Source organism: Brienomyrus brachyistius, chromosome 1 (genome assembly GCF_023856365.1).
Source record: "Brienomyrus brachyistius isolate T26 chromosome 1, BBRACH_0.4, whole genome shotgun sequence".
NCBI classification, from domain to species: Eukaryota; Metazoa; Chordata; class Actinopteri; order Osteoglossiformes; family Mormyridae; genus Brienomyrus; species Brienomyrus brachyistius.
The window spans coordinates 41,868,209-41,893,603 of NC_064533.1; the positions used below are offsets into that span (position 1 = coordinate 41,868,209).

General features: G+C 43.0%; 1 protein-coding gene across 1 annotated transcript in view; it reads right to left on the reverse strand.

Annotated features, from left to right (window-relative positions):
* Positions 1-728: 728 nt before the first annotated feature.
* The window catches only part of LOC125716504 (uncharacterized), a 43,780-nt gene continuing 19,113 nt past the window's right edge, over positions 729-25,395 (reverse strand). The window contains 2 exon segments of the mRNA XM_048989289.1: positions 729-759; positions 6,511-6,956. Of these exon segments, the coding sequence (XP_048845246.1) occupies positions 729-759; positions 6,511-6,956 (477 nt within the window).

A 25,395-nucleotide genomic window follows, 5' to 3' on the forward strand; every position in this document is an offset into this window, starting at 1 on the left:
AAAACCAGTTCTTCTCAAAAATAAGTTACTGTGCAAATTGCCCTGGAATGATTCTGTGGTGTCCGATAAATGTGACCTCAAAACACATCATACCTCCAACAGCTTCCAACCCTGTGGCTCTTCAGTTCAGTCATCAAACCAGGAGGGCAATGCATTCAGGCTTTTGAAGAGTCATTATGAGCATTGAAAGACCCAAAAGGGTGTATCCCCACTAATGCCTATGCTTTGAAATTCCGCACAAATGTGAGTCCATACAAGGGAAGATTGAAGAGTGACATCAAAGTCAAAAGATTTAGTGAAGGACTTTCCACCATATAACCTCTGCCTCACTGTGTTTGATCTGCACTCCTTCAAAACCAGCTTTAATCTGAGTAAATCTCTTGAATCTGTTGATTTAGTCTCAAAACCACTCATTTCTTTAAAATTTCATGTGGATTATTCAAATAATATACTAATGTTGACTATTATATTAAAGAAATACATCAATAAATTTACTATGAATGAGGACTCACCTCTCTATGCAAGAATACTTCTATTGGGTTAAGCTCCCCAAGCACTTCTGTACTCCAAACAATGACAATAAGACTTATTGTCACATATATTCCTGCTCATTTGTTTGATGAGATGACCAGCCCGACATGGGGGAACAGAAAGTGTAATTTATGTTCCTTGTCGCAGCACCCCTCTTGAGTTCAGATTTTCTTCTGTGACAATAAATTTCCTGCTGTCTACCTTTGTCTTCGACCAGCACAGAGCCACCTGTGTCACAGAATGAAAAAAGACAAACACTAATAAGCAAAGACATTTACATTATTTACACCTCTGGGACCTGGGTTCAAGTCTCTGGCAGGGTTCCATGTGTGTGGAGTTTGCATATTTTCACTGTGTCATCAGGGGTTTTCCTTCAGGTTCTCTAGTTTCCACCCACAGTCCAAAATTACCTGAGGCTAACTGGAGTTATGAAATTGCCCATAGGTGTGCGCATATGACTGAATGGGGCCCCATTCTGGGTTGTTCCCTGCCTTGCACCCATAGCCTCCGGCATAGGTTCTGGACCCTGGACCCTGGACTCTGAATAAGATAAGGGGTTTCAGAAAATGGATGGGCAGAATATCCTATGTATTAGTACTAGTCTTCCTAGGTTACCATTTAATAGACAGAGATAAGCATTTCCTTAAGTGCAACATAATTGTAAAATTATCTATCTTTATTGAGTAATGCACAATTCAGATGCAGTAATAAATTTATAGTGATAAATATAACTGATTGAAGTAAAGCAAAATAGTGCACTTATAGCAAAATTAAGTTCATAGGTTTCATTAAGAATAACAGCAATAGAAGTTACAATGGATGCCTGAATTCTATAGTTTGTGATCTTGAGGCCTAAAATAAAACCCATTAAATCAGGCTTTTCCCCCCCTTCCCTACAGACATGATAACAGAACTGCAGGGAAAAAAACAATAGGCTGCACTTATCACACAATGATCCTTTTGATCTTGTTGATGAGAAGTACAAATCTGGAGGTCTTTAAGGTATGACATGCCACACAGTGCAGACTATAATCGAGATGCAGAGGAAATACTGCATCACCAGACCACTGTCTTTATATCTGTGTCCTTCTAAGATAGATGACTTTACAATGAGACAGCCTGTCAGATTGGTTCCCAAAAGGGCAAGAGAATCAAATGAAGTGCTTTCACAGTGACTGACCTCTACATACATGTAACAATTTTGCATGTTTTTTTTTGAACGTTGGGAAGCAAGACAGGATTGAGACTGCTTCTGTCGAGACATTATGTTGTTCGATAAAAACGCGTTCGAAAAGAAGCCAGACAACATATCAGTCAAAGCACGTGACACTTATTGTCAAGCATGGTGGTGCAGGGTTGATGTTACTTTTCAGTAGGAATGGGGGTCAGAATAGAATGGCAAACAGAATAGTTCCAAATATCAAACATTTTAAGAAAAAAAAGAAAACACTTGCTTCCCTCATTAAAACAAGCTCAAGAGGTCTGACATCCTGGTTTGGCCCAGTCTGTCACAAGCCAAGAATAACGGAGGCAGGAGCAGGCGTAAGGGGCAAACAATATGGGGTTTAAGAAACCAAACTGGACTAACAACAACAACAACAAGAGGTGGAGGAGGAGGAGGACACCAGGGCAACATCAATGACCAAACTGGGGAGCACAGGACTGGGAGGAACTCTTATATACTGTACTACTGATGAGGAACAAAGGAAACGCATCTACTGTGAATCACACGAGGGCTGAATGGAGAGCTAAGACAAATTAGTAACAGGTATGCCTTGTTTGAGGGGCAGGAATGCAGAGTGTGAGACAGTCAGAGCTCATACCTCAATCATATTGAAAGTGTTATCACTGAATAAGAGGCAGACATGCATGGGATGTTCCCTTCCATCATTTTCAGTCTCTGAGTTTCTTTACCCAGCTGGGTAAAGGCTTATGCCATTATATTTACTACTGTATTAGTAGGAGTAGTAATTATTATCCTTATATTTTTGTGTATATATTTATTTGTTGCCATCTTGTTTGATATTTTTACTTTCTGTCATTGTTGGATCTAAATTTTAAAAATAACTAAACAGAATATTACTGTCACGATCACTAGCGAGCAGAGCGGTGATCGTGCGGGTCGGCAGGCGAGCAGGAGCAGGCAAGCAAGCAAAGTCGGGAAATACTGGGGATTTATTAATCAAAACAGGGAGCGGGAGACATGGGACCACAGCTAACTACAAACTACATCACTGACGGACGAGGACCACAGGTAAGACCAGGACTTAAAACAGGACAAGACTAATCAAAGCAATCACACACAGCAGGAGACGATCAGGGAAGTACACGTGGGTAAGCAGGGGGCGTGGCACACACGAGGAGCGGACGAGCCGGGCATGACAATTACAAATGGAGGCATGGCATTAACCATGCAAGCAGATTCAAACGTAATTTGGCAATGAATCTCGCACAGTTACTACACCTAACATTTCTGGTTATTTGAATTGTTAAATAGTGAGTTATGCATTTTGACCCCAAACGTTCGGCAGCAGGCAGCATATTACAGCATAGTACCCATAGCCAAAAGCATCAATCAATTATATACAAATCAGCAGCAGTGTTAGCACTTTGTGAATGATAACAATTTGTCAGGGAAGGAACAGCAGAGCAAGAAGTTAGGACTCTTGTAAGTGTCTCAGTTTGTTACATTCACTACTTTTTAAACTTATTTATGTAATTTAATTGCACAATGTTCTATATAAATGGGTTACATGGTGATGCAGTGGTTAGCACTGTTGCCTCATACCTCTGGGACCAGGGTTCAAATTTCCCCCAGGGTTCCATGTGTGTGGAGTTTGCATGTTCTCCTCTGTGTCATCATGGGGTTTCCTCTGAATACTCCCCCACACGCCTACAACATGTTGAGGTTAATTGGAGTTACCGAATTGCCCATAGATGTGATTGAATGGAGTGTGAGTGTGCCCTGCAATAGGTTGGTGACCCAGCCTGGATTGTTCCCTGCCTTGTGCCCATGGCCTCAGGATAGACTCTATACCCTCTGCAGCCCCTGCAATAGGAAAAGTACTTACAGAAAATTAGGATGTTCTGTGTAATTTGGAGATATGTCAAATCTGTAGATGTTTCTTCATGAGACAAAAAACTATATGCATTTGTTTATTGAAAGATTAGTTGTTTTTGTGATTTTATTTAGTAAATTTTCTGTTTGTAAAAGTTTTTAAACTATATGAATTATATGAGGGCGGCATGGTGGTGCAGTGGTTAGCACTGTTGCCTCACACCTCTGGGATGCGGGTTCAAGTCTCCGCCTGGGTCACATGTGTGTGGAGTTTCCTCTGGGTACTCCGGTTTCCCCCCACAGTCAAAAAACATGCTGAGGCTAATTGGAGTTGCTAAATTGCCCATAGGTGTGCATGTGTGAGTGTGCCCTGCGATGGGATGGCCCCTCCATCCTGGGTTGTTCCCTGCCTCATGTCCATTGCTTCCAGGATAGGCTCCGGACCCCCCGTGACCCAGTAGGATAAGTGGTTTGGAAAATGGATGGATGGATGAATTACATGAGCACATCAAGTAACTAAGTTCAATGTACCACAAGATGGTCTTTTTAATTAAATATCAACCATGTTCCACAAGTGCACTGGTTAGCACACAATGACCACTTGCTTAGTTCCACCACATTTACCAAATCCTGCACTTAGTCATAACTCTCCTCTTAATGGGTTAAAAAAAAAAAAAAACAAGCAAAGGTACTGTCACGGGTGATCGCGGGCAGAGCGGCGATCGTGCGGGCAAGCAGGATTCGGGACGAAACAAGGAGTTTAATCGAAATCCAGGGCAGGGAACACAGGACGGCTACAGACATCAGGTAACATCAATGACGGACGAAGGACTCAGGTAAGACACGGACTGAAATACACAGGACTGATTGAAAATAATCAGACACAGCTGGGTACAATCGGGAAAGAACACGTGGGTAATCCGGGGGCGTGGCGCACACGAGGAGCCAACGAGCAGGGCATGACAGAACCCCCCCCCAAAGGCGCACTTCACCGGGCGCGCCAGGGAGGAGGCGACAGACAGGACACGGGAACCGGGACCTGGAGCAAAAAAACAGAACCATCAACGAGAGACGGGAAACAGGACTGAGGCACAAAACAGGGCAAGCGACAGGACGTGAGACAGGAGCCGACAAAGGACAGGGAAGGCAGAAAGACAGACAAGAAACGGGGACACGGAGGGAACAGGCGGAACAAAAGGGCCAGGAGTGAACAGAGGGAACCCAGGGAGAGAAGGAGGAACACGAGGAGCAGAGACGGGCGGGACGAAGGGACGAGGAGCAAAGACAGGAGAGCAGGGCAAGAAGGAGAGGGAACAAAGGGGAGCCCGTGGGAGCCCCAGCGGGTGACGGGGGGCGACCGGAGGGGCCGCAGGCGGCCGGGAGGCCGGAACCGGAGGGGACCGGGAAGGGGCTGAGGAGACAGGGCGAGGGACCCGCGGAGGGGCCAGGGAGGGAGCAGGAGGGAGCACCGGGGAAGGGGACGAAGGAGCCGGAGGAGCCCCTGGCGAGGGCAAGGCGAGGGGGGGAGCCGCCGCAGGCGGCGACGTCGTCCGCCGCGCAGGAGCGGGTGGAGCCGCAGGCGACGGAGGAGCCGCCGTCGGGGAGCCTGCCGGCGACCGACCAGGCACTGGAGGTGGGAGCGAGGCAGGTCGACGAGGCCGCGGAGGGGGACCCGCAGGTGACGTCCGACCCGGAGGGCCAGGACCCGCAGGCGCCCCCTGAGCCCCAGCGCAGGCGACGGAGGGCGAGCCAGGGGGTAGGGAGGGAGGGACCCTAGCCCGTCGTCTGTGCCCCCTCCCCTTACGGGACACAGACAGACCGACCCTAGGTCGGGGTCGACCTCGTCGGGGCGAGGGACAAGGAGTCACAAGTTCCGTCCCCGAGGGGTCCCATTCCAGCTCCTCCACCTCCGAAGAGGGAGGAGCCAAGATGGAGTCGTCCGGGACCACCTCAGGGACTAGGGTGAAAGGGACAGGAGCTGCTGCAGGCAGAGGGACAGGAGCTGCAGCAGGCGGAGCGCGGTCAGGGCTTGGAGCGCGGTCAGGGCTTGGAGCGCGGTCAGGGCTTGGAGCGCGGTCAGGACTTGGAGCGCGGTCAGGACTTGGAGCTGCAGCAGGGAGAGGTGGCGCCGGGACAGGAACACGGTCAGGCTGCGGGTGCATCAGCCCGGAAACTGCAGGATGCTGCAGTGGGGACCTCGGCCCAGGTGCTGCAAGCCGCCGTCGTGGGGGCGCTCGCCCGGGAACTGCAGACCGCCGTCGTGGGGGCGCTCGCCCGGGTACTGCAGGGGACTGCAGCGGGGGCGCCTCAGGATCGGCTGCAGCAGGCGAAGACGGGGTAGCTGCGGGAGAGTTTGCAGCAGGCGAAGACGGGAGCGTCTCAGGAGCGGCTGCAGCAGGCGAAGACGGGAGCGTCTCAGGAGCGGCTGCAGCAGGCGAAGACGGGAGCGTCTCAGGAGCGGCTGCACCAGGCGAAGACGGGAGCGCCTCAGGAGCGGCTGCACCAGGCGAAGACGGGAGCGCCTCAGGAGCGGCTGCACCAGGCGAAGATGGGAGCGCCTCAGGAGCGGCTGATCGAGCTGAGCAGGGGCTGCAGGCACAGGAGGCGGCTGATCGGACTGAGCAGGGGCTGCAGGCACAGGAGGCGGCTGCTCGGACTGAGCAGGGGCTGCAGGCACAGGAGGCGGCTGCTCGGACTGAGCAGGGGCTGCAGGCACAGGAGGCGGCTGCTCGGACTGAGCAGGGGCTGCAGGCACAGGAGGCGGCTGCTCGGGCTGAGCAGGGGCTGCAGGCGGCGGGACCGGTAGGTCCCGTGCGGGCAAGACGGACGTGGCCCCTTTAAGTGCCCGAGGCACACGCGGGATAGCGTCCCGCACTGCGCGGGCCCCCTTGTTGGCCAGCCGCTCGGGCCGGAAGTAGTACCGCTCGAGGGGGGGTAGCAGCTTAGCGGCGGCTGGGTGCTTTCCCCAGACGGGGAAAGCTGCCTGCGCGGGCAGCTTGGCAGCGGTGGTGTCGATAAGGACGGCCGAGGAGTCCTCCAGCTCTCCGGTTAAAAAAGAAGTGGGAACAGGCGTACAGGCTCCCAGAGCGATCGCAGGGGCGGTCGTCTGTTTCTTCCTCTTCCTTTTTGTCACGGTGTCCGCGGGAGGCTGCTCCACGTCCGACAGGACGGACGGCTGGGGAACAACCTCCGCGACGTACCGTGCGTCCAGTCCCAACCTCCGTGCTGTTAGGCGCTGAACCAGCTGGTTGAGGTTGGAGCGCACCTCTCCCAAACGATGTCCGCCCTTCTTTAGGGACATCCCCAGCAGGAGGTCGCAGCTGTCAGTGGCTAAGTTCAGCGCGACGGGGTCCTCCCGGACGTCGGGCTGGTTTAGCCAATAATATACCTCTTGCAGCAGACCGAGATGTTGGCTCTCGGTCTGCTGCTGTGCCTTGTTGAGTTGGTCCGTCATTCTGTCACGGGTGATGGCAGGCAGGCAGGCAGGCAGGCAGGAAGGAAGGAAGGAAGGAAGGAAGGAAGGAAGGAAGGAAGGAAGGAAGGAAGGAAGGAAGGATGGATGGATGGATGGATGGATGGATTCGGGACGAAACAAGGGGTTTAATCGAAATCCAGGGCAGGGAACACAGGACGGCTACAGACATCAAGTAACATCAATGACGGACGAAGGACTCAGGTAAGACACGGACTGAAATACACAGGACTGATTGAAAATAATCAGACACAGCTGGGTACAATCGGGAAAGAACACGTGGGTAATCCGGGGGCGTGGCACACACGAGGAGCCGACGAGCAGGGCATGACAGGTACCCTCTAATTGAAATAGAAATTATTACTGTGGGGGGCAGTGAGCTTTAAATCTTTCTGGTCTGAACATGAAAATAATCACACCCTAAATGTATTATACAACCATGAACAAAATCTTTTCACCATTGTATAGCACTAGAGATTATTATATGACAATCTTGGGCAGTCTCTCGCTGCCCAAGAGTGTTCCTCAAACATTAACTAATCAAAGATTTCCTTTAGAAATTGATTTATACATTTTAATTTAAAAACATTTTTAAATAATCATTTTACATTGCACACAGTGTGCTGGACCTTACAAACACCTAATGTAAGCTTTTCTATTTTTTGCTCTATAAGATTATACAATAATACAAGAAATCAATAAATTGATCATAAATTGTTCAAAATGAAATTTTAAATAAATAACAGTATACAATAATTTATCTAAATTATAGCTATTTATCCACACAGGCATTAAGTTGATCATTTTGTTGATGATAAACCCTCACACCATTGATAAAGATCTTAACCACAGCAACATTAACATGTTAGAAGTAAAGGAGTTCTGCATTGCACTGCAGCCATAGAACCCAATTGGTTTATTATATTATTAAACCAACTGGGCCCTTCTCAGTGAAAATAAAATACATTAACGCAAAGAATTTGGTAAACTAAACCACAAATCCTTAGTCCCTCACCTGCCCATATCCACATAAACTCCCCTAAGCTGGATTTTACTATATATGTTTGTCAGTGTATTCAGCCTTAAGCTCCCCAGCCAACCTCTGAAGGCCTCAATGTCTCTGTCCAAAGCACAATCAGCAGCACTCTAAATGAGATTTAATGTCTTACTCTCAGATCTTTCTCAGTCTGTGTTTAAGCTAGCCTTCTCCCAGGGGGAGTCCAGCAAATTCACAAAGTCAATAAATCAAGGATCCCTTGGTTACCATTCCTGTACTTTCTGTCTAAGCATTCTGGGGAAGTTTTTTTCTTTCTTTCCAAAGACACCAATTACCACAGTCTTATGTTTTTGCAATCATGCTCTTTCCTGGTCCTCACACATTGTTTATTAATCACTTTTATATATGCAGCATGAATGTATTTTGATTATGTAGATTTACTCAGTTTAGCATGATACCTATGAAATAAATACAACCTGGATCCCTTTGCTGAATCAATAAGTGACAACCTTAACAAGTACACATGCTCTCATAAACCTACTTCTCCTACTTCTTATTGAAATTTTATATCTATTTAGATAAACAACAGACTAAGTTTAAAAGATGTCGGAATGGACTTTATTTTCCGTTTCCAAAATCCCCAGACTACTTCCTCGTAAAATATCTTTGCAGAAGGGCATAAATTCCCTTCAGGTTTATCCATTAAATTACTATTTTTTCATTTGTAAGTTGTATAAAGATCCATTCCTTTTTTCTTTATAGTTAGAGAAGTTCCACCAAGGAGAATTAATTGGTTCTTTTCAGAAAGAAAAGTTATTCAAAATATCAATAAACTATCAATAAACTTGCACTCTATTCATAACCACAGGCTTGTGACCCCAATGTGTCAGGTTTATTTAGTCTGTCTGATTAACAGACCTTAAGCCACACAATTTATTGTCATCATCAACATCATCATCATTATTATTCTCATCTCATTAACAAACATCAATTTGTAATGTTATCAAAATGCACTTCACACAAACAATTCTGATTTCTACTAATATTAGTTATATTTTGCTCTTAATATTTAATGTGTGTATATCATTTCATGGAAAGGATCTTCAAAAAAAGAAATATCTAGTTTAATCATGAGACCTTGACTTGGTTTTGAGGCCAAAGAAATCAAGCTGAAACTCAAAGCATATATGAAGCAAATATGCTTAAATATGTTAAGCTAAAACTGAGAAGAGCTAATTATGCAGTAAGAATACAAATGAAGTGTAAGGCCCTATATCCCTTCCCCCTCATTCTCTCCCTCGTTTGGCTCTAACGAGCCCTACCTGTTGCTTGTTTAATCTTACCTCTCATTATAGGACTCATGTGTATCTCATCTGCTCCCTCGCCTGCCCTGTACAAAACATCCTTCAGTTCTGTGATCCTCTGTCCAGTCATTGATGTTGTTGCCTGCATGTGGTCCCTCAGTGTGCTTAGTGGTTAATTTTTTTTCCGGTGCCTTGATGAAGAAAAGGCCACCAATCACAACCCTTGGGAGCGCTTGCTTGTTTCCTGCGTACTTTGGTTTGTGTTTGATTTCTAATGGGCCTTACTGTGTATGACTTTTTTTTTGTTCTTGGATTCCGACTTTCGCGTTACCCTTTCTGATACTGTTGCCTTGGTTGTTTCCTCCCCTGGTTTTGAACTCTCATCTGGCTACTGATTACTCCTTTTGCTCGCCTCTTTGGATACCGTGTTTTCCTTGTGTCTGTGTTTGGTGCCTACGGAGTGACTGCCTTTTGTTTTTGCGCAACGTGGTATTTACTGTGTGTTTGGCTAGGGAGTCAGGTTAAACTAAGCTCAAAATGAATAAATCGCAGGGCCCTGATAGCATCTTGCCTATAGTTTTAAAAGAGATGAGGGATATTATTAGCCAATCTTTCCAGAAATTATCTGCTGGTGTGGTACCCTCTGTTGGAAGCATGCTAATATAATGCCCATCTTCGGTGAAGGTTACTCCCGAGCGCCACTTTCCATTTCTCAGCGTGTCGAACAGGTTTTCCCCCCTCAGTGAAACGCCCACTGAGATGCCTGTTGAAAGTTCTCTGGTGATAGGTGATTCAATCCTACGATATGTGAAAATGGTTGGACCGTTAGCGGCACCAGCAGTTGAGGTAAATTGTTTACCGGGAGCTAGAGCGCTGAACATCAGGACCAATCGTAAGCTGCTGATCAGAAATAGATGTAGATATTCCAAGATAGTTGTCCAGGTCGTCGCCAATGATGTCAAGCTCAGACAGTCTGAGGTTACAAAAAGTAATTTTAAAGAGGTGTGTGAGCGAGCCAAGACAATGTCCCAGGCAGTAAATATCTCTTTCCCCCTCCCAGCTAGACGTGGCGCTGAGACCTACAGCAGGCTTTGGTTGCTGAACTGCTGGCTGTGCTATGGTGCTCTGAAAATAGCATAGGTTTTGTAGATAACTGGTCCACTGATGAGGGAAAGTCTAGTCTTTTGAGTCGGGACAGTATCCACCCCTCGTGGGAGGGTTCCTCCCATATTTCAATGAACTTAGCAGCTATCCTTTATGCAGGTACAAGTTTAGGCCTGTGAGTTGCCCTGAGTCATCACCTGTAAGTACCACCATATTGACATTTTCTCTGTGCCCTGAACCAAAAATAGTACACGCAGACTGCAAAAAGCATCTCTTTCAAATTTGTATTAAGTTAGAGTAGCTGATGCAGACCACCTGCACCACTAAGCTACAAATAGGATTACTAAATATTAGATCATTAACTACTAAGGCACTTATTCTAAATGAAATGATTTAGGACCATGTCCTAAACATGCTCTGTCTAACAGAGACATAAGTAAAACCTAAGTACTTAGCCTTAAATGAGACGATGCCTCCAGGATATAGTTATGAGCACAGACACCGACTCAATGATAAAGGGGAGGCATTGCAGAAATTTATGAAGAAACACTTCCAATAATGCAGAAGTCAGGATTTAAATTTAAATCGTTCAAATTATTGTTCCTCAATTTCAAGCACCTGTTCAAAATTTAAAACTTTCTCTCCCCCTAATTACAATTTCCCTTCCACCAGGTCCTTATTCAGAATTTTTAGCTAAATTTGCAGAATTCATTTCTGACCTAGTTATTTCAACTGAGAGAGCAATAATTGGGGGGGGGGGAGTGTAATATTCATGTAGACAATGAACAAGAGCCCCTGACAATAACCTTTACTAATATACTAGATTCTAGGGGTATCATTCAAAATGTAATTAGGCCTACCCTCAACTGTGGTCATACCCTTGATTTAATCTTATCATTTGGTTTTGATATAGATAATGTAACTCTACTGCCTCAGACCAGTATTATCTCTGACCATCATCTTATCACATTCAATATTTACCTTGCTCAAAATATTAATTCCCCGACTCGCTTCTATGCCAAACGTACAATCACATCAAATACAGCGAGTAACTTTATTGATAATAAGTTTACAGCCCGCACCGTCTACTCAGGTCGCAGAATACAGGTTTCCTTGTAGTCCCACATATAACTAAAGCGACTGTTGGTGGTAAAGCATTCTGCTACAGGGCCCCTATACTGTGGAGTGGCTTCCCAGCCTATGTTTGGGATGCTGAATCGGTCTCAGTCTTTAAATCTCGACTGAAGACTTATTACTTCAGTTTAGCTTACCCACAAGTTAACACTTAACACCGTAATTATGCCTGCTGATGCTGCTGTACGTGACATTTTTACCTACCGTGCTTGTCCATTAATGAATCAGTGCACTCTTTGACACCTGTACTCCCTGCCTTTCTTCCCACTTGTCTGGAGGGTGCCCAAGGGGGCACCTTCTGAGCTGCCATCAGGGTCTACGGAAGAGTGCCATCACAGATGTGACCTGCAATCTATGACGATGTTGGTGCAGCTTCCATCCTGCCAACCAGCACAGGCCTATGTGGAGGACTGTCTCACTGATGGACCAGATCACAGTTTACACCTTGCTCTTAGCAAACAATCCAGCTACTTCTCTACCTTTGTCCAGTAATGTTAGCATGCCCAGGGGGGTTGGGCTGCCAGTTGACCTTGGACCCCCAGAGGTTTTTTTTCTCCCTACTTGGGAGTTTTTGGTTCCTCTCCTCCACTGTCATCTGGCTTTCTCTTTCATTTTTCCATTTCCACTGTTTCTGTGTTCTGCCGTTATCTCTGTTAAGGATGTTCCACAACACACTCCTGTAAAGCGCATTGGCACAACTTTGTTGTGAAAAGCCCTATATAAAAATAAATAAATTGAATTCAATCTGGTGAAGTTGATAGCATTACGGATTGTTTAGCATCTATGCTTAGTTCCACCCTAAATAAAATTACACCGTTAAAAATAAAAAAGATCAGAGTAAATTAAATTGTTCCTTAGTATAATGACCACTTGCATACTTTCAAACAGGAGACATGGAAATTAGTCAAAATAAACTAGTGGTGTTCAAACTAGCATGGAAAGAGGCTATGAGTAGCTATAAAAAGGTTCTTAGTGCCACTAAATCAGAGTATCTATCACAACTAATAACTGAAATAAAGAAAAATAGTCCTAGATTTCTATTTAATATGGTGTCCAAGCTAGACTACTACTCAAAGTGTGCCCGTGTTATTTTCCAGTGATGACTTTATGCAGTTTTTATACCAAAAACATATGTTCAATTAGACAGAACATTTTGAATATTCCAATAACTACATTCTCTGGCCTTGACATGGCATGTGCTAATGCTGCAACTGCCCTATTTGAAGCATTTACCATGGTTAACCAGTCAGAACTGACACCCTTAATTTTATATATATTATTATATATATTGGCTAAACCAGAAGATAGACAGCAACTTCAGAGAATGGAAGAGTGTTTAACATCAAAAAGTGAATGCCAGAGAACTTCCTCCAGTTAAATCTAGACAATTCTGAGGTTCTTCTTACTGGCACTAAAGCCACTGACATCATAGTCAATCTGGATGAACTATCTATTGCACCAAATACTGTTGTTAAAAACCTTGGTGTTATTCTAGACTCTGATCTTTTGTTTGATGTACATGCTTCTAACATTAGCCGTACTACCTTCTTTCACCTGCGTAATATTGCCAAATATTACGTCGGCCGGTGCTGGCCCTGCCTCCAGTCACCAGCCTCGTCGATCGCCTGCGGGTCCCCTGCCTGAATTTCAATTAATTGCAAAGTTCCTCATTTCCATAGCATTTCAACCCCACAAAATATGGACTTGCTGACATCATTTCAGCGATTCTTCTCTTAACACAAGTCAGAATGTTGACAAGGAGAAGACTGGTGATCACTCTGTCATGCTGATTGAGTTATAATAGCAGACTGGATGCTATAAATGAGCGTGATGCTTGAAATCATTGTTCTTCCATATGTTAACCATGGGTACCTGCAAGGAAACACATGCAGTCATCTTTGCTTTGCACAAAAAGTTTTGCCTAAGAACACAGCCATGAATAAAGAATGATACCAAAACATCCTCCAAGAGCAACTTCTCCCAACTGTCCAAGAACAGCTTGGTGACAGGCAATGCCTTTTCCAGCATGATGGAGCATCTTGCCATAAGGCAAAAGTTATAACTAAGTGGCTCGAGGAGCAAAACATCACCATTTTGGGTCCATGGCTGGGAAACTCCCAAGATATTAATCGCATTGAGAACTTGTGGTCAGTCCTTAAAAGGTGGGTGGACAAACAAAAACCCACAAATTCTTACAATCTCCAAGCATTGATTATGCAAGAATGGGCTGCCATCAGTCAGGATTTGGCCCAGAAGTTGATACCAGGGCAATGCCAGCTGTCTTCCCCACTGTACCTTGTCCTGTTCAGATACATTTTCCCTAATGTTCTGTGTTTTGTACTGTTATGCTGTCCAATCCAGTGTCTGTTGTCCCTTGCCCTGTTGTTTGGTCCCTGTGGGGTCTCCTCCCCAGTCTGCCTTGTGCGCCCGGAGTGCACGTATTGGGGGAGATACTGTCATGCCCTGCATCCCTTCCTCCTTGTTCTCTCCCTCTTGTGGCTCTGACAAGCCACACCTGTTGCTTGTTTAATCTTACGTCTTGTTTCAGCCCTGGTGTGGATCACCCCAGGTGCCTCTCGTCTGCTCCCTGTATAAAGCATCCTTCAGTCCTGTGATCCTCAGTCCAGTAATTGATGTTGTTACCTGCATGTGCTCCTAAGTGTGCCTTATACCTAGTGTTCCTGCCTGATTCTCCTTACCCCTTTTTGACCATTCAGGGTCTGTTTCCTTTGCCCTGCCTATAGTGTAGTTTCCTTTAATAAAGCCCCTTTTGGTTTTCCCCCATGCCTGCCTTCACCTCTGTCTTTGCCCTTAATGTGATATGAAGTGCATAAGATATATAGAGAAACTTGTTAAGGGAGTGGAAATGGAAGGGAGGTTACCCCTAAGGCAAGCATTGTGACAAGGAATTCTGGATAAAGTTTAAACAAAAACTAATATGAATAGGAATTACAGAAAGAGGTATCAATAAAATATATAATGCTTTAAAATAGAGCAGAAAGGGTCGATTTTATTCAAAGAATCTGAAGAACTTGCTACTTTACTTCTAAAGGGTGGAGCACTTACTATGTTAATAAAGAAACATAAAAGAAAATAAAATGCAAAAATTGGTTCTTTTTTTGAATACAGTAAAGTAACACAACACTTGGGTTCAACAACGTGGGATTCTGGGAATTTTGAAGCTGAATCTATAGTAGTGGGTGGGGCAGTGTCTCAGCAGGTATCGACTGATCTCCAGCATTGGGGATGTCTGTGGTTCCCCCCTTGTGAGATTCCTTCTGAAGCCAAAAAAAGAGTGTTTTACCTGGAGCAGTGTCTGTAGTTGTTTGTAGTGTGTGCCCTGAGATGGATTGATTTCCCAATGATTCAAAATGACAAGGCCAGGGGACTAGTTGAACATACATTTCTGCCTATTTCTTCCAAACTGAAGACAGTTTTTATCAACTTTTTCTTAGTATCAAGTATCTTGATAGATAAATAATTAAAAAAAGAAAGAATTTGTTCAAGTTTCAAGGGAAATAAAATCTGTGTAAAGGGAACCATATAGTCTTCTTTTTGGAACAAAGTAGTAGACAAAGCAATTAAGAGCGAAATTAACAGTTGGGGAACCCTGAGAAATATTATCTGCAGCATACTGTACAAGAAATAAAGTACAGGAGGGTAGCTGCTATGCTAAACATGACCCAACTCTACATTACTTATGATAGTAAGGCACAAGGCCAGGCTGCTGGTGTGCGAGATGCTGTGTTTTACATTACAGTGCTATACATCACTTCAGTAGAAGCACTTCTTGTAATTTGTAGCTTTTGCAGTGTGCACCGATCTCAATTTGCTTGAATGCCCTTCAGTTTCCTCATCTAACAAATTACCCCACACTTCATTGCATCTGCTGTTTTATCATGCATACCAATACTCAAAAGTCCAGCAATCAATTCTTTTGTTATTTATTGTAGCCAAAGCTTTTTACATCTGAGGTAATCCACATCCCAGTGTGTTCCCTTGTCTGTGCATCCTTAACATTCATCAAGTAAATGTGGAGGCTTTGTTAATAATAAATTGGCTGAATATACCTCTCTGACAAAACAAAAGGCAAAACCACCAATGTTCAAAAACCCAAAGTTTTAATGTCATTACCCACAGAAGCAATGCTTAATCATCCGTCCTCTTGCTATTGATTTGCCATTTGAAGCCAACTATTTAAGGTCCTTGAATAGGACTCAAAGATTTGCAGGCCGAGCTCCTTAATCACATAACCAAAAGTACGACCTTGACCTAAACATCCTTATATCTGAACCTAAACTACTGCCTTCCATCATCTAATTATGAAAGCTCCAGTTTCTGAATAGAGAGAATATATTTGTATGCATTATAGCATGCCAAACAGGAAATATTTAGTCAGTCTTTGATGTAGATGGACTGAATACCAATGCATGTATATAATTATACACACACACACACACACACACACACACACACATACACGATATATATAATGAAACCTGGTGAATACTATATATATATAAAAAAAATAGATACATATAAAATTAAATCTCGTATATATAGAATTAAATAGGATGTACATTACAGTACAGACTTTGACTAAGAAATTTCATTGCACAATTTCATTCAAGCAAGTTCTGTTCCTTGTCTAGTAAAATCACATAAGAAATACGGAATAGACATTGTTAATGCTGTAAATGATCATAGCTGGAGATTACTGTTTTATAATGGAATGTTTACATACGTTTACAGAGGCCCATTAGCAGCAACAATTAGTCTTATGTTCCAGTGGAATGTTGTATTTGATAATGCAAGTTTATCATTTTAAAAGGTTAATAGCTCATTATAAAACCCTTTCTTGACTACAGTTCAGGCGTGCAGTTAGCACCAAGGACAGATGGGATGGGTCCCCTTCAGATTCAGAGTGACCTCGATCCGTCCCCCCACTTACAGGACAAAAGAAAGAGCATCTGCCGTCTTTGCATAAGGAAAAAATATCCCGTCAATACCGCGTTTGTTGAGTTGCAGCACAGATAGTTGACATTAGCGTTTACTGAGAAGCCTGTATACCTTGTCACGTCAGCATCAATCCACATGTGCGCAACACTGATGGACCATTCAGGGAGGGGACAGGCTAAAGTAGAGAGTGATGGCTATAACTCATACTCTTGTTTTGAGTTAAAACAAGACTGAAACATTTGATTTCACACATCTTAAATGAAAATTTGAACATGCTTTATTACGGCTACCTTCAAGCTCCTAGCAGCACTTCTTTTGTTTTAGTTATTGTTAAGGGGTCCTGAATCATACGAGCTGCCTCATTGGTGCCTGACAAAGTTGTAGCGGTAACCATAGTGACCACTAGGCCCATCTGATGGATTGAATAGAAGGATGAAGCCAACGAAAAGGCAAAAAACAATTACAGCATTTTTTCAAAAACCAAATGATGTAAGTAGACTATCCCTTCCTTGTTGCCTGTTTAACTTACAACAGGCTAAATATGAATGCCTTTCTAGGGTATCAATATTATGCTAATGTTAAAATTAGTGATGTCAGCGTTAATCTGTTAAGGCAGTTTTGACGCAGATTAATCTGACTCTCCGTGCATAATTAAGTGAGCATAGCAACGTTTCGTTAGGAAAATGAGTGAAGAGAAGTCTGTTCTGTTTACAATTTTAGGTAAATATGTTGTTAACATGTTTGCATGGCACAATAAATGGAGAGTGAATTATTTCAGTTTTATTATTTAGTTGCTTTTTGTACATTCTATTTTCTCAAACAATTAGTATGCTGAAAATCAGTTAATCTTTAAATAAAACATGTTTTGCATAAGGCATGATTGATTGGCATACTAACAAATGAAAGGTTTATCCTGTATGGGTAGCGTTTATCAAGTAGGACTTTGTTGACGGTGTTCATTGTTGCTCTGTGGTTTCAAATAAGTATCTCATTTTTATTGTTTTTATATTGCAAACCATTGGCCTAAATTACACAAATAGACTAATTAAGCACCAGTTAAGGCCTTTATTGCACAAAAAATTGTAAGCACTAATTCTAATTATGGTACACTTGAAATGCTGACAGCTTGGTCTAGTCTGATGCATCAGCCTCTTTCATATCATTTCTAGTAATTGATATGTGTTCACTACACGGTGGCAGATACTTTCTGCTTCAACCAATCACTACAGTTTGGTTGTGACATATGATACGTGCTGGAGTGCATCGTTTGAATTCAGCGTTACTGCTTTCAGCCCTCCCTCTGCTGACGCAGTTCCTAGAGGTGAATGAAATTGAGCGGCGCTTGCCTGGCTAAGCTTGGTCCCCCCCAATTCAAAAATCCTATCTGCGCCACTGACTATGTTAACACAGATGACAATTGTGCTGATTAAAGAAGCAATAAAACTAGCCTTCTTTGGACTAGTTGAGTATCTACAGCATCAGCAATTCTGGGTTTGATTAAAAGCTCAAAATGTTCAGAAACAAAGAACCTTCTTCTGAAACTCATCAGTCTATTCTTCTTCTGAGAAATGAAGGCTATTCCATGTGAGAAATTGCCAGAACATTGAAGATATATGATGCTGTGTATTACTTCCTTCACGGACAAGTGCAAACTGGCTCTAACCACAGTAGAAAGAGGAGAGGGAGTTAGAGTGTGTAGTTTGAGAAACAGATGCCTCATAGGTCTTCAACTGGCAGCTTCATTAAATAACACCCACAAAAGACCAGTTTCAACATCAACAATGAAGAGACAACTCTGGGATGCTGGCCTTCTAGGCAGAATTGCACAGAAGTATCTCAGATGTCCAATAAAAAAAAATACTGAGATGGGCAAATGGACATAGACACTGGATAGAGGAAGATTGGAAAAAAGTGCTATGGATAGACAAATCCAAATTTGAAGTGTTTGGATCACAAAAAAATTGTAAGATATGCAGATCAAATAAAAAGACGGTGGGGACAAGGTGGAGGCAATGTGATGGTCTGAGGCTGCTTTGGTGATGGTAAAGTGGGACATTTGTACAATGTAAAGGGAATCTTGAAGAAGGAAGGTCATAATTTCAATTTACAATGGCATCAGTGTTTCCCCTAGGTTTATAGCTCTTTGTGGCGGGGGGCAGACGGACACTGACAGGATTCATGGAGTTCATGTGTTTATTTTAATGACAGCAGTCAAAGGAACACAGATATTTTTGTCTGCTTTTCAGGTATTTGATGCAACATATTTTCCCACGCACACTCTCTGTCCATTGGTGGGAGTATGTTCACCTGTGTGTGTGCACACGTGTCTGTGCGCACATTGGGGTGTAGCTCCGCCATGCGCGATACTGAGAGCAGAGGAGAATTGTAAACGTGCAACAGTGTAGAGACAAAAATGAGAAGCTGTTGTGTAAATAAGATAAATAACATAATGCTATTTAGTTTGTTTAATAAAAGGACAATGTACAGACCTGTTCTATAGGAAAGGTAACCTTAAATGACTGTTGTGATCTGGCACTATATAGAAAATAAAATTAAATAAAATTAACTTGACCTTCGGGGGGGGGGGGGGGGGTTGTTCATCTTACAACAGGGCAATGACCATAGAACCAGTTTCATCTTACAACAGGGAAATGACCATACACAGCTCCAAACTATTCCAGGACTATTGGAGGAAGAAGCAGTCAGCTGGTATTCTATGTGTAATAGAGTGGCCAACACAGAAACATTGGATCTATTATGGGAGCAGCTTGACCGAATATTATGTACAGTAAGAAGTGTCCATCAATTGAACTTGTCGGAGATGCTTCAGGACACACGGGGTGAAATCTCATCAGATTATCTCTGTGACTGTGTATTTCATGCATTTCAAAGTAAACATGAATCGCAAGGCCTCTTTGACTGGTTATCCAAGAAAACAACTGTAAATTGTACCTTGTTTCCAGTTGAGTGATGATGGATGGATGGAAGGTCAAGTAGAGCAGACAGGTGGACAAGCAACAGATACAAACTCATACAGTCCAGAAAGAAATCACAATAAAAGTAAATAACCGTAAAGAACTATATGTATATGTATATATATATTATGTCTTTCAAACCCTATCAACCTAAGAGTCCTGCACAAAATAAAAGTAATAGCTAAAGAATATAGGTGAAATTCAAAAATGGCTCCTACAATCTCAACAAACTGACATATGAAAGGTATATATATATATATATATATATATATATATATATATATATATATATATATATATATATATATATATATATATACATCCATCTATCCATCCATTTTCCAAACCGCTTATCCTACTGGGTCACGGGGAGTCCGGAGCCTATCCCGGAAGCAATGGGCACGAGGCAGGGAACAACCCAGGATGGGGGCCCGGCCCATCGCAGGGCACACTCACACACCATTCACTCACACATGCACACCTACGGGCAATTTAGTAACTCCAATTAGCCTCAGCATGTTTTTGGACTGTGGGGGGAAGGTCCATAAATATAGGGATATTGACACAATTCTACTCTTTTTGGCTCTATACGCCACCACAATGGATTTGAAATGAAACAAACAAGATGTGCTTTAACTGCAGACTTTCAGCTTTGATTCAGATTTCAGATTTGAGGGTATTTGCCTACAAATCAGGTGAACAGTGTAAGAATTACAACAGTTTGTATATGTGCCTCCCACTTTTTAAGGGACCAAAAGTAATGGGACAATTGGCTGCTCAGCTGTTCCATGGCCAGGTGGATTCCTCATTTTCTTATTTACAAGGGGCAGATAAAAGATCTAGAGTTCATTTCAAGTGTGCTATTTGCATTTGGAATCTGTTGCTGTGAACTCTCAATATGAGATGCAAAGAGCTGTCACTATCAGTGAAGCAAGCCATCATTATGCTGAAAAATAAAAACAAACCCATCAGAGAGATAGCAAATACATTAGTGTGGCCAAATCAACTGTTTGGAATATTCTTAAAAAGAAAGTCTGCACCGGTGAGCTCAGCAACACCAAAAGACCCAGAAGATCATGGAAAACAACTGTGGTGGATGACCAAAGAATTCTTTCCCTGGTAAAGAAAAACCCCTTCAGAACAGTTGGCCAGATCAAGAACACACTCCAGGAGGTAGGTATATGTGTGTAAAAGTCAACAATCAAGAGAAGACTTCACCAGAGTGAATACAGAGGGTTCAACACAAGATGTAAACCATTGGTGAGCCTCAAAAACAAGAAGGCTTTATTAGAGTTTGCCAAACAACATCTAAAAAAACCTTTACAACTCTGGAACAACATCCTATGGACAGATGAGACAAAGATAAACTTGTACCAGAGTGATGGGAAGAGAAGAGTATGGAGAAGGAAAGGAGCTGCTCATGATCCAAAACATACCACCTCATCAGTGAAGCATGGTGGTGGTAGTGTCAGGGTGTGGGCATGTATGGCTGCCAGTGGAACTGATTCCCTTGTATTTATTGATGATGTTACTGCTGACAAAAGCAACAGGATGAATTCTGAAGTGTTTGAACAATATTATCTGCTCATACTCAGCCAAATGCTTCAGAACTCATTGGACGGCGCTTCATAGTGCAGATGGAAAATGACCTGAAGCATACTGCGAAAGCAAAGAGTTTTTTAAGGCAAAGAAGTGGAATGTTATGCAATGGCCAAGTCAATCACCTGACTTGAATCCGATTGAGCATGCATTTCACTTGTTGAAGACAAAACTGAAGGGAAAATGCCCCAAGAAGAAGCAGGAACTGAAGACAGTTGCACTAGAAGCCTGGCAGAGCATCACAAGGGATGTAACTCAGCGTCTGCTGATGTCTTTGCATTCCAGACTTCAGGCTGTAATTGACTGCAAAGGATTTGCAACCAAGTATTAAAAAGTGAAAGTTTGATTTATGACTGTTAATTTGTCCCATTACTTTTGGTCCCTTAAAAAGTTGGAGGCATATATACAAACTGTTGAAATTCGTACACCGTTCACCTGATTTGTAGGTAAATACCCTCAAATTAAAGCTGAAAGTCTGCAGTTAAAGCACATCTTGTTCGTTCCATTTCAAATCTATTGTGGTGGTGTATAGAGCCAAAAAGATTAGAATCGTGTCGATGTCCCAATATTTATGGTCCTGACTGTATATACACAGTCGTCAAACCTCCCATCCAGGCAGAATGCGACCGAGGGGTGCCCGTAAGTAAGAAATACCCGTAACTTAAAAATACATGAACAGTACAGTACAATGTACATGTGTACACATACAAACTACATGATATTTATGAGGTGCAAGGCTTACAGCAGGATGTTATTTCAGTCTGAGCTAGTGAATCATCCCGTTTTATTCTTGCAGTGGTCATTCAGTTTTTAACCAGCATCAAGTGAGCTGGATGATTTTTTTCTTTACTCTTCGAAATATCACCTACTGTAGACTTAGTCACTCCAAAATGGTCTGCAACAACTGATGTTGGATGAGAAGGCCTGGCTTGCAGTCTCTGCTTTAATTTATCCCAAAGGTGCACTCTTGGGCCAGTCAGGTTCCTCCTCACTAGGCTCGCTCATCCATGTCCCTGTCGACCTTGCTTCGTGGACTGGTGCGCAGTCATGTTGGAACAAGAAAGGACCACCCCCAAAACTGTTTCCACAAAGTTGCTAGCATAAAACTGTCCAAAATGGCTTCAGATGCTGCAGCATTAAGAGTTCCTTTCACTGGAAGGGGTCAAGGCCAACCTCTGAAAAACTGTCTCACATCATAATCCTTCCTCCACCAATCTTTACACTTGGCACAATGCAGTCAGGCAAGTACCCTTCTCCTGGCGACCACCAAACCCAGACTCGTCCATCGGATTGCCAGACAGAAAAGTGTGAGTGTGAAAAGTGAGCTGGTGGAGGCAGAGAGGGCAGAGCTGGTGAACTGGTGAAGGTGGGACTGGGAGATCCTGAGGGCATTTGAAGGGGACCTCTGCATGGAGGTACCCAGAATTCCCCGGTGCTGGACAGGTAGAGCTGGTTCGGCATGTCTTTGTCAGGGCATAAACACCAGAGAGACTGCGCCAACACATCCAACTGCATGCACCAGCCATGCTCATGAGGCTTTGGCTGAGGTGGAGAGAGCTGAGGAAATTTTGTCCCTGCCTACCACATCACGTTGGTTGCCAGCTCTGACCTTGCTGGTTTAGTTTGGCACCAATATAAATGTACTGGGAGCAGCTCTCCACCTCAGCATAGATGTCGAGGCCCTCCAGCGTGACCGCAGCTGTCAGCAGCAGAGGATGAAGGTGTCCGTGCATCATAGAAAGGGGGAAGCCTGTAGCACCTGGGGAAAGAACACAACCACAAGACCTGCCTGGATCATGGAACATAATCTCAGCTGTACAGGAGTTGTCGCAGCAGAGCAGCCAGGACCTGATGGCAGAGCAGTGGACGGAGCTCTAAAGCAACTGAAAATTAATACATTAATACATAAGCACATATACCATCTCTGGCAGAGGAAACCTCAAATGTCCAAAATTGTTACTTTTTAGGAAATATAAAAAAGTTTTTAATGATGATAGGAATTTGACAGGTGACCTTCAGTGTTAAACATAAAATAGATAATACTTGCATACTGTGACGCCCGCTCCGTCCGCTCCTCGTGTGTGCCACGCCCTCTAATTACCCACGTGTGGTTTCCTGATCGTGCCCAGTCGTGTCTTGTTCTCTGCTGTTTAGTTCAGTGTATTTAAGTCTCTGGTGTGCACTAACCCTTGGTCTGTCATTGATGTTTGTACGCATGAGATCCCCGTCTTCTCTAATAAACCCCGTTCGTCCCGTATCCTGCCTGCCTGCTTCCTGCTTGCCGCACGATCACCTGCGTACTGCACAGCGATCGTGACACATACTTTATGTAAATGTGTAAAACCCAAATAGTATTAAAATAAGCAATTTTGTGTTTCAGATATTTAGAAGTCTGTGTTTTACTTCAGGATCACACCACAGGAACAATCCTAAGATCACAACCTCTGCAAGGGTGCAAGGTTACAAACTGCTTCCTGTCTACAGTTTGCTGAAACTTAAAAGCTTTGTTCAAATGAGAAATGAGAACCTCATCCCATCTATGAAATATGGTGGCAGTAGTATCATGCTCTGGGGCGTGTTTTGCTGCATCTGGGGCAAGACAGCTTACCATTGTGGATGGGACAATGAATTCTGAATTATACGAGAAAATTCTAATGGAAAATGTCAGGACATCTGTCCGTGGACTACGTCTCAAGAGATACTGGGTCATGCAGCAAGACAATGACCCCATGAACACAAGTTGTTCTACCAAAGACTGAAAGATTGAAGAACAATAAACTAAAGGTTTTGGAATGGCCAAGTCAAAGTCCTGACTTTAACCCAATAGAAATACTGTGGAAGAACCTGAAATGGGCAGTTCATTTGAGAAAACCCAGCAACATTCTCTGAGTTGAGGTAAATCTGTATGAAGGAGTGGGCTAAAATTCCTCCAGGCTGACATGCAGGACCGATCAAGACCTACTGGAAATATTTCATTGCAGTTATTGTGGCAAAAGGGGGTCATACCAAATATTAAATGCAAAGGTTCACATACTTTCCACTCACAGATTTGTGACACTAGATCATTTTCCTCAATAAATGTATGACCAAGTATAATATTTTTTGTCTCATTTGTCCAACTGTGTTCTCCTTACCTTCTTGTGTAAAGATCTGATAATGTTTTAAGTCATATTTTTAGGAATACAGAAAAACCTGAAGGGTTCACTAACTTTCAAGGAGCCCTGCATATATCCATATTCATTCCATATATATTAAAGATGATTAAATATGTATTGTTTGGCATGCCATAATTGAAATACATTTCAATATTTGTATTTATGTCCTTATGACTATCCCATAGCCTAAAATCAGTGTTTTGCATTGTTGATAAGCTCTGTAATAAACCACTGACATAAGGAGGGGAGTGACATGGGTGTATTCTGGGAGGATGGCAATAAAGTAGCAATGCATTAAATTAAAAGTTAATCATCATGACAGTAATGGATGCCCAAATTTTGTGCACAATAATAACTATCTCCAGGGTGGTTTGCTGTTGGAAGAATAATAACAGAGTTTTGATCATTGTACATTGATCCTGTCCTTATTTATTTCAGTTCTTCTTTGAGCTCATTGCATGGATGAGCTCTTCATTAAATCTATGTTAACATGTAACACATACTGGGGCAATCCAAACACTTCAAGTGTATTACATTTTCTAGGTAATATTTGACTGTTCATTTTTTGCACCAAGTACAGTATCATTTCTGAAGACTGAAGATGATTCATTCCCTCTCCATGCAGTATGCCTGTCCTCCAAGTGTTTGCATAGGTTTTATCTAGGTGTAAAAGACACTATTTTTAATGGAATATATGAATTACAGTAAAATCAAGTAAAGATAATGAAAAATATTTTTTTTTGTAAATGTGGTGTGGTAGTTTGTTATGGGTAGGTTGCTGCCATAGGAATTAATGGACCATATGCAGTCTTACAAAGATGAATTTGGATAGACAAATATGAGGTTGGACAGCAAAAATATTTCACTTTTTTACATCAGCATTTGGCATTTGTCAATAGTATTGTTCTTGACCAAGCAATACATTGTGAAGAAAAGAAAAAATATTCTGAAACAATGTTGTGTATCTCAGATGATAAACTCTTTGTCATTGAATTAAAATATGAAACTGGAAATTCAATGTGTGCTTCTTGAGGGTCACCGGGGTAAATGAAGTATTTGGTTCTTTGGCAGACATCTCCAGAGCCTTCTTTACTGTATCCAACTGCT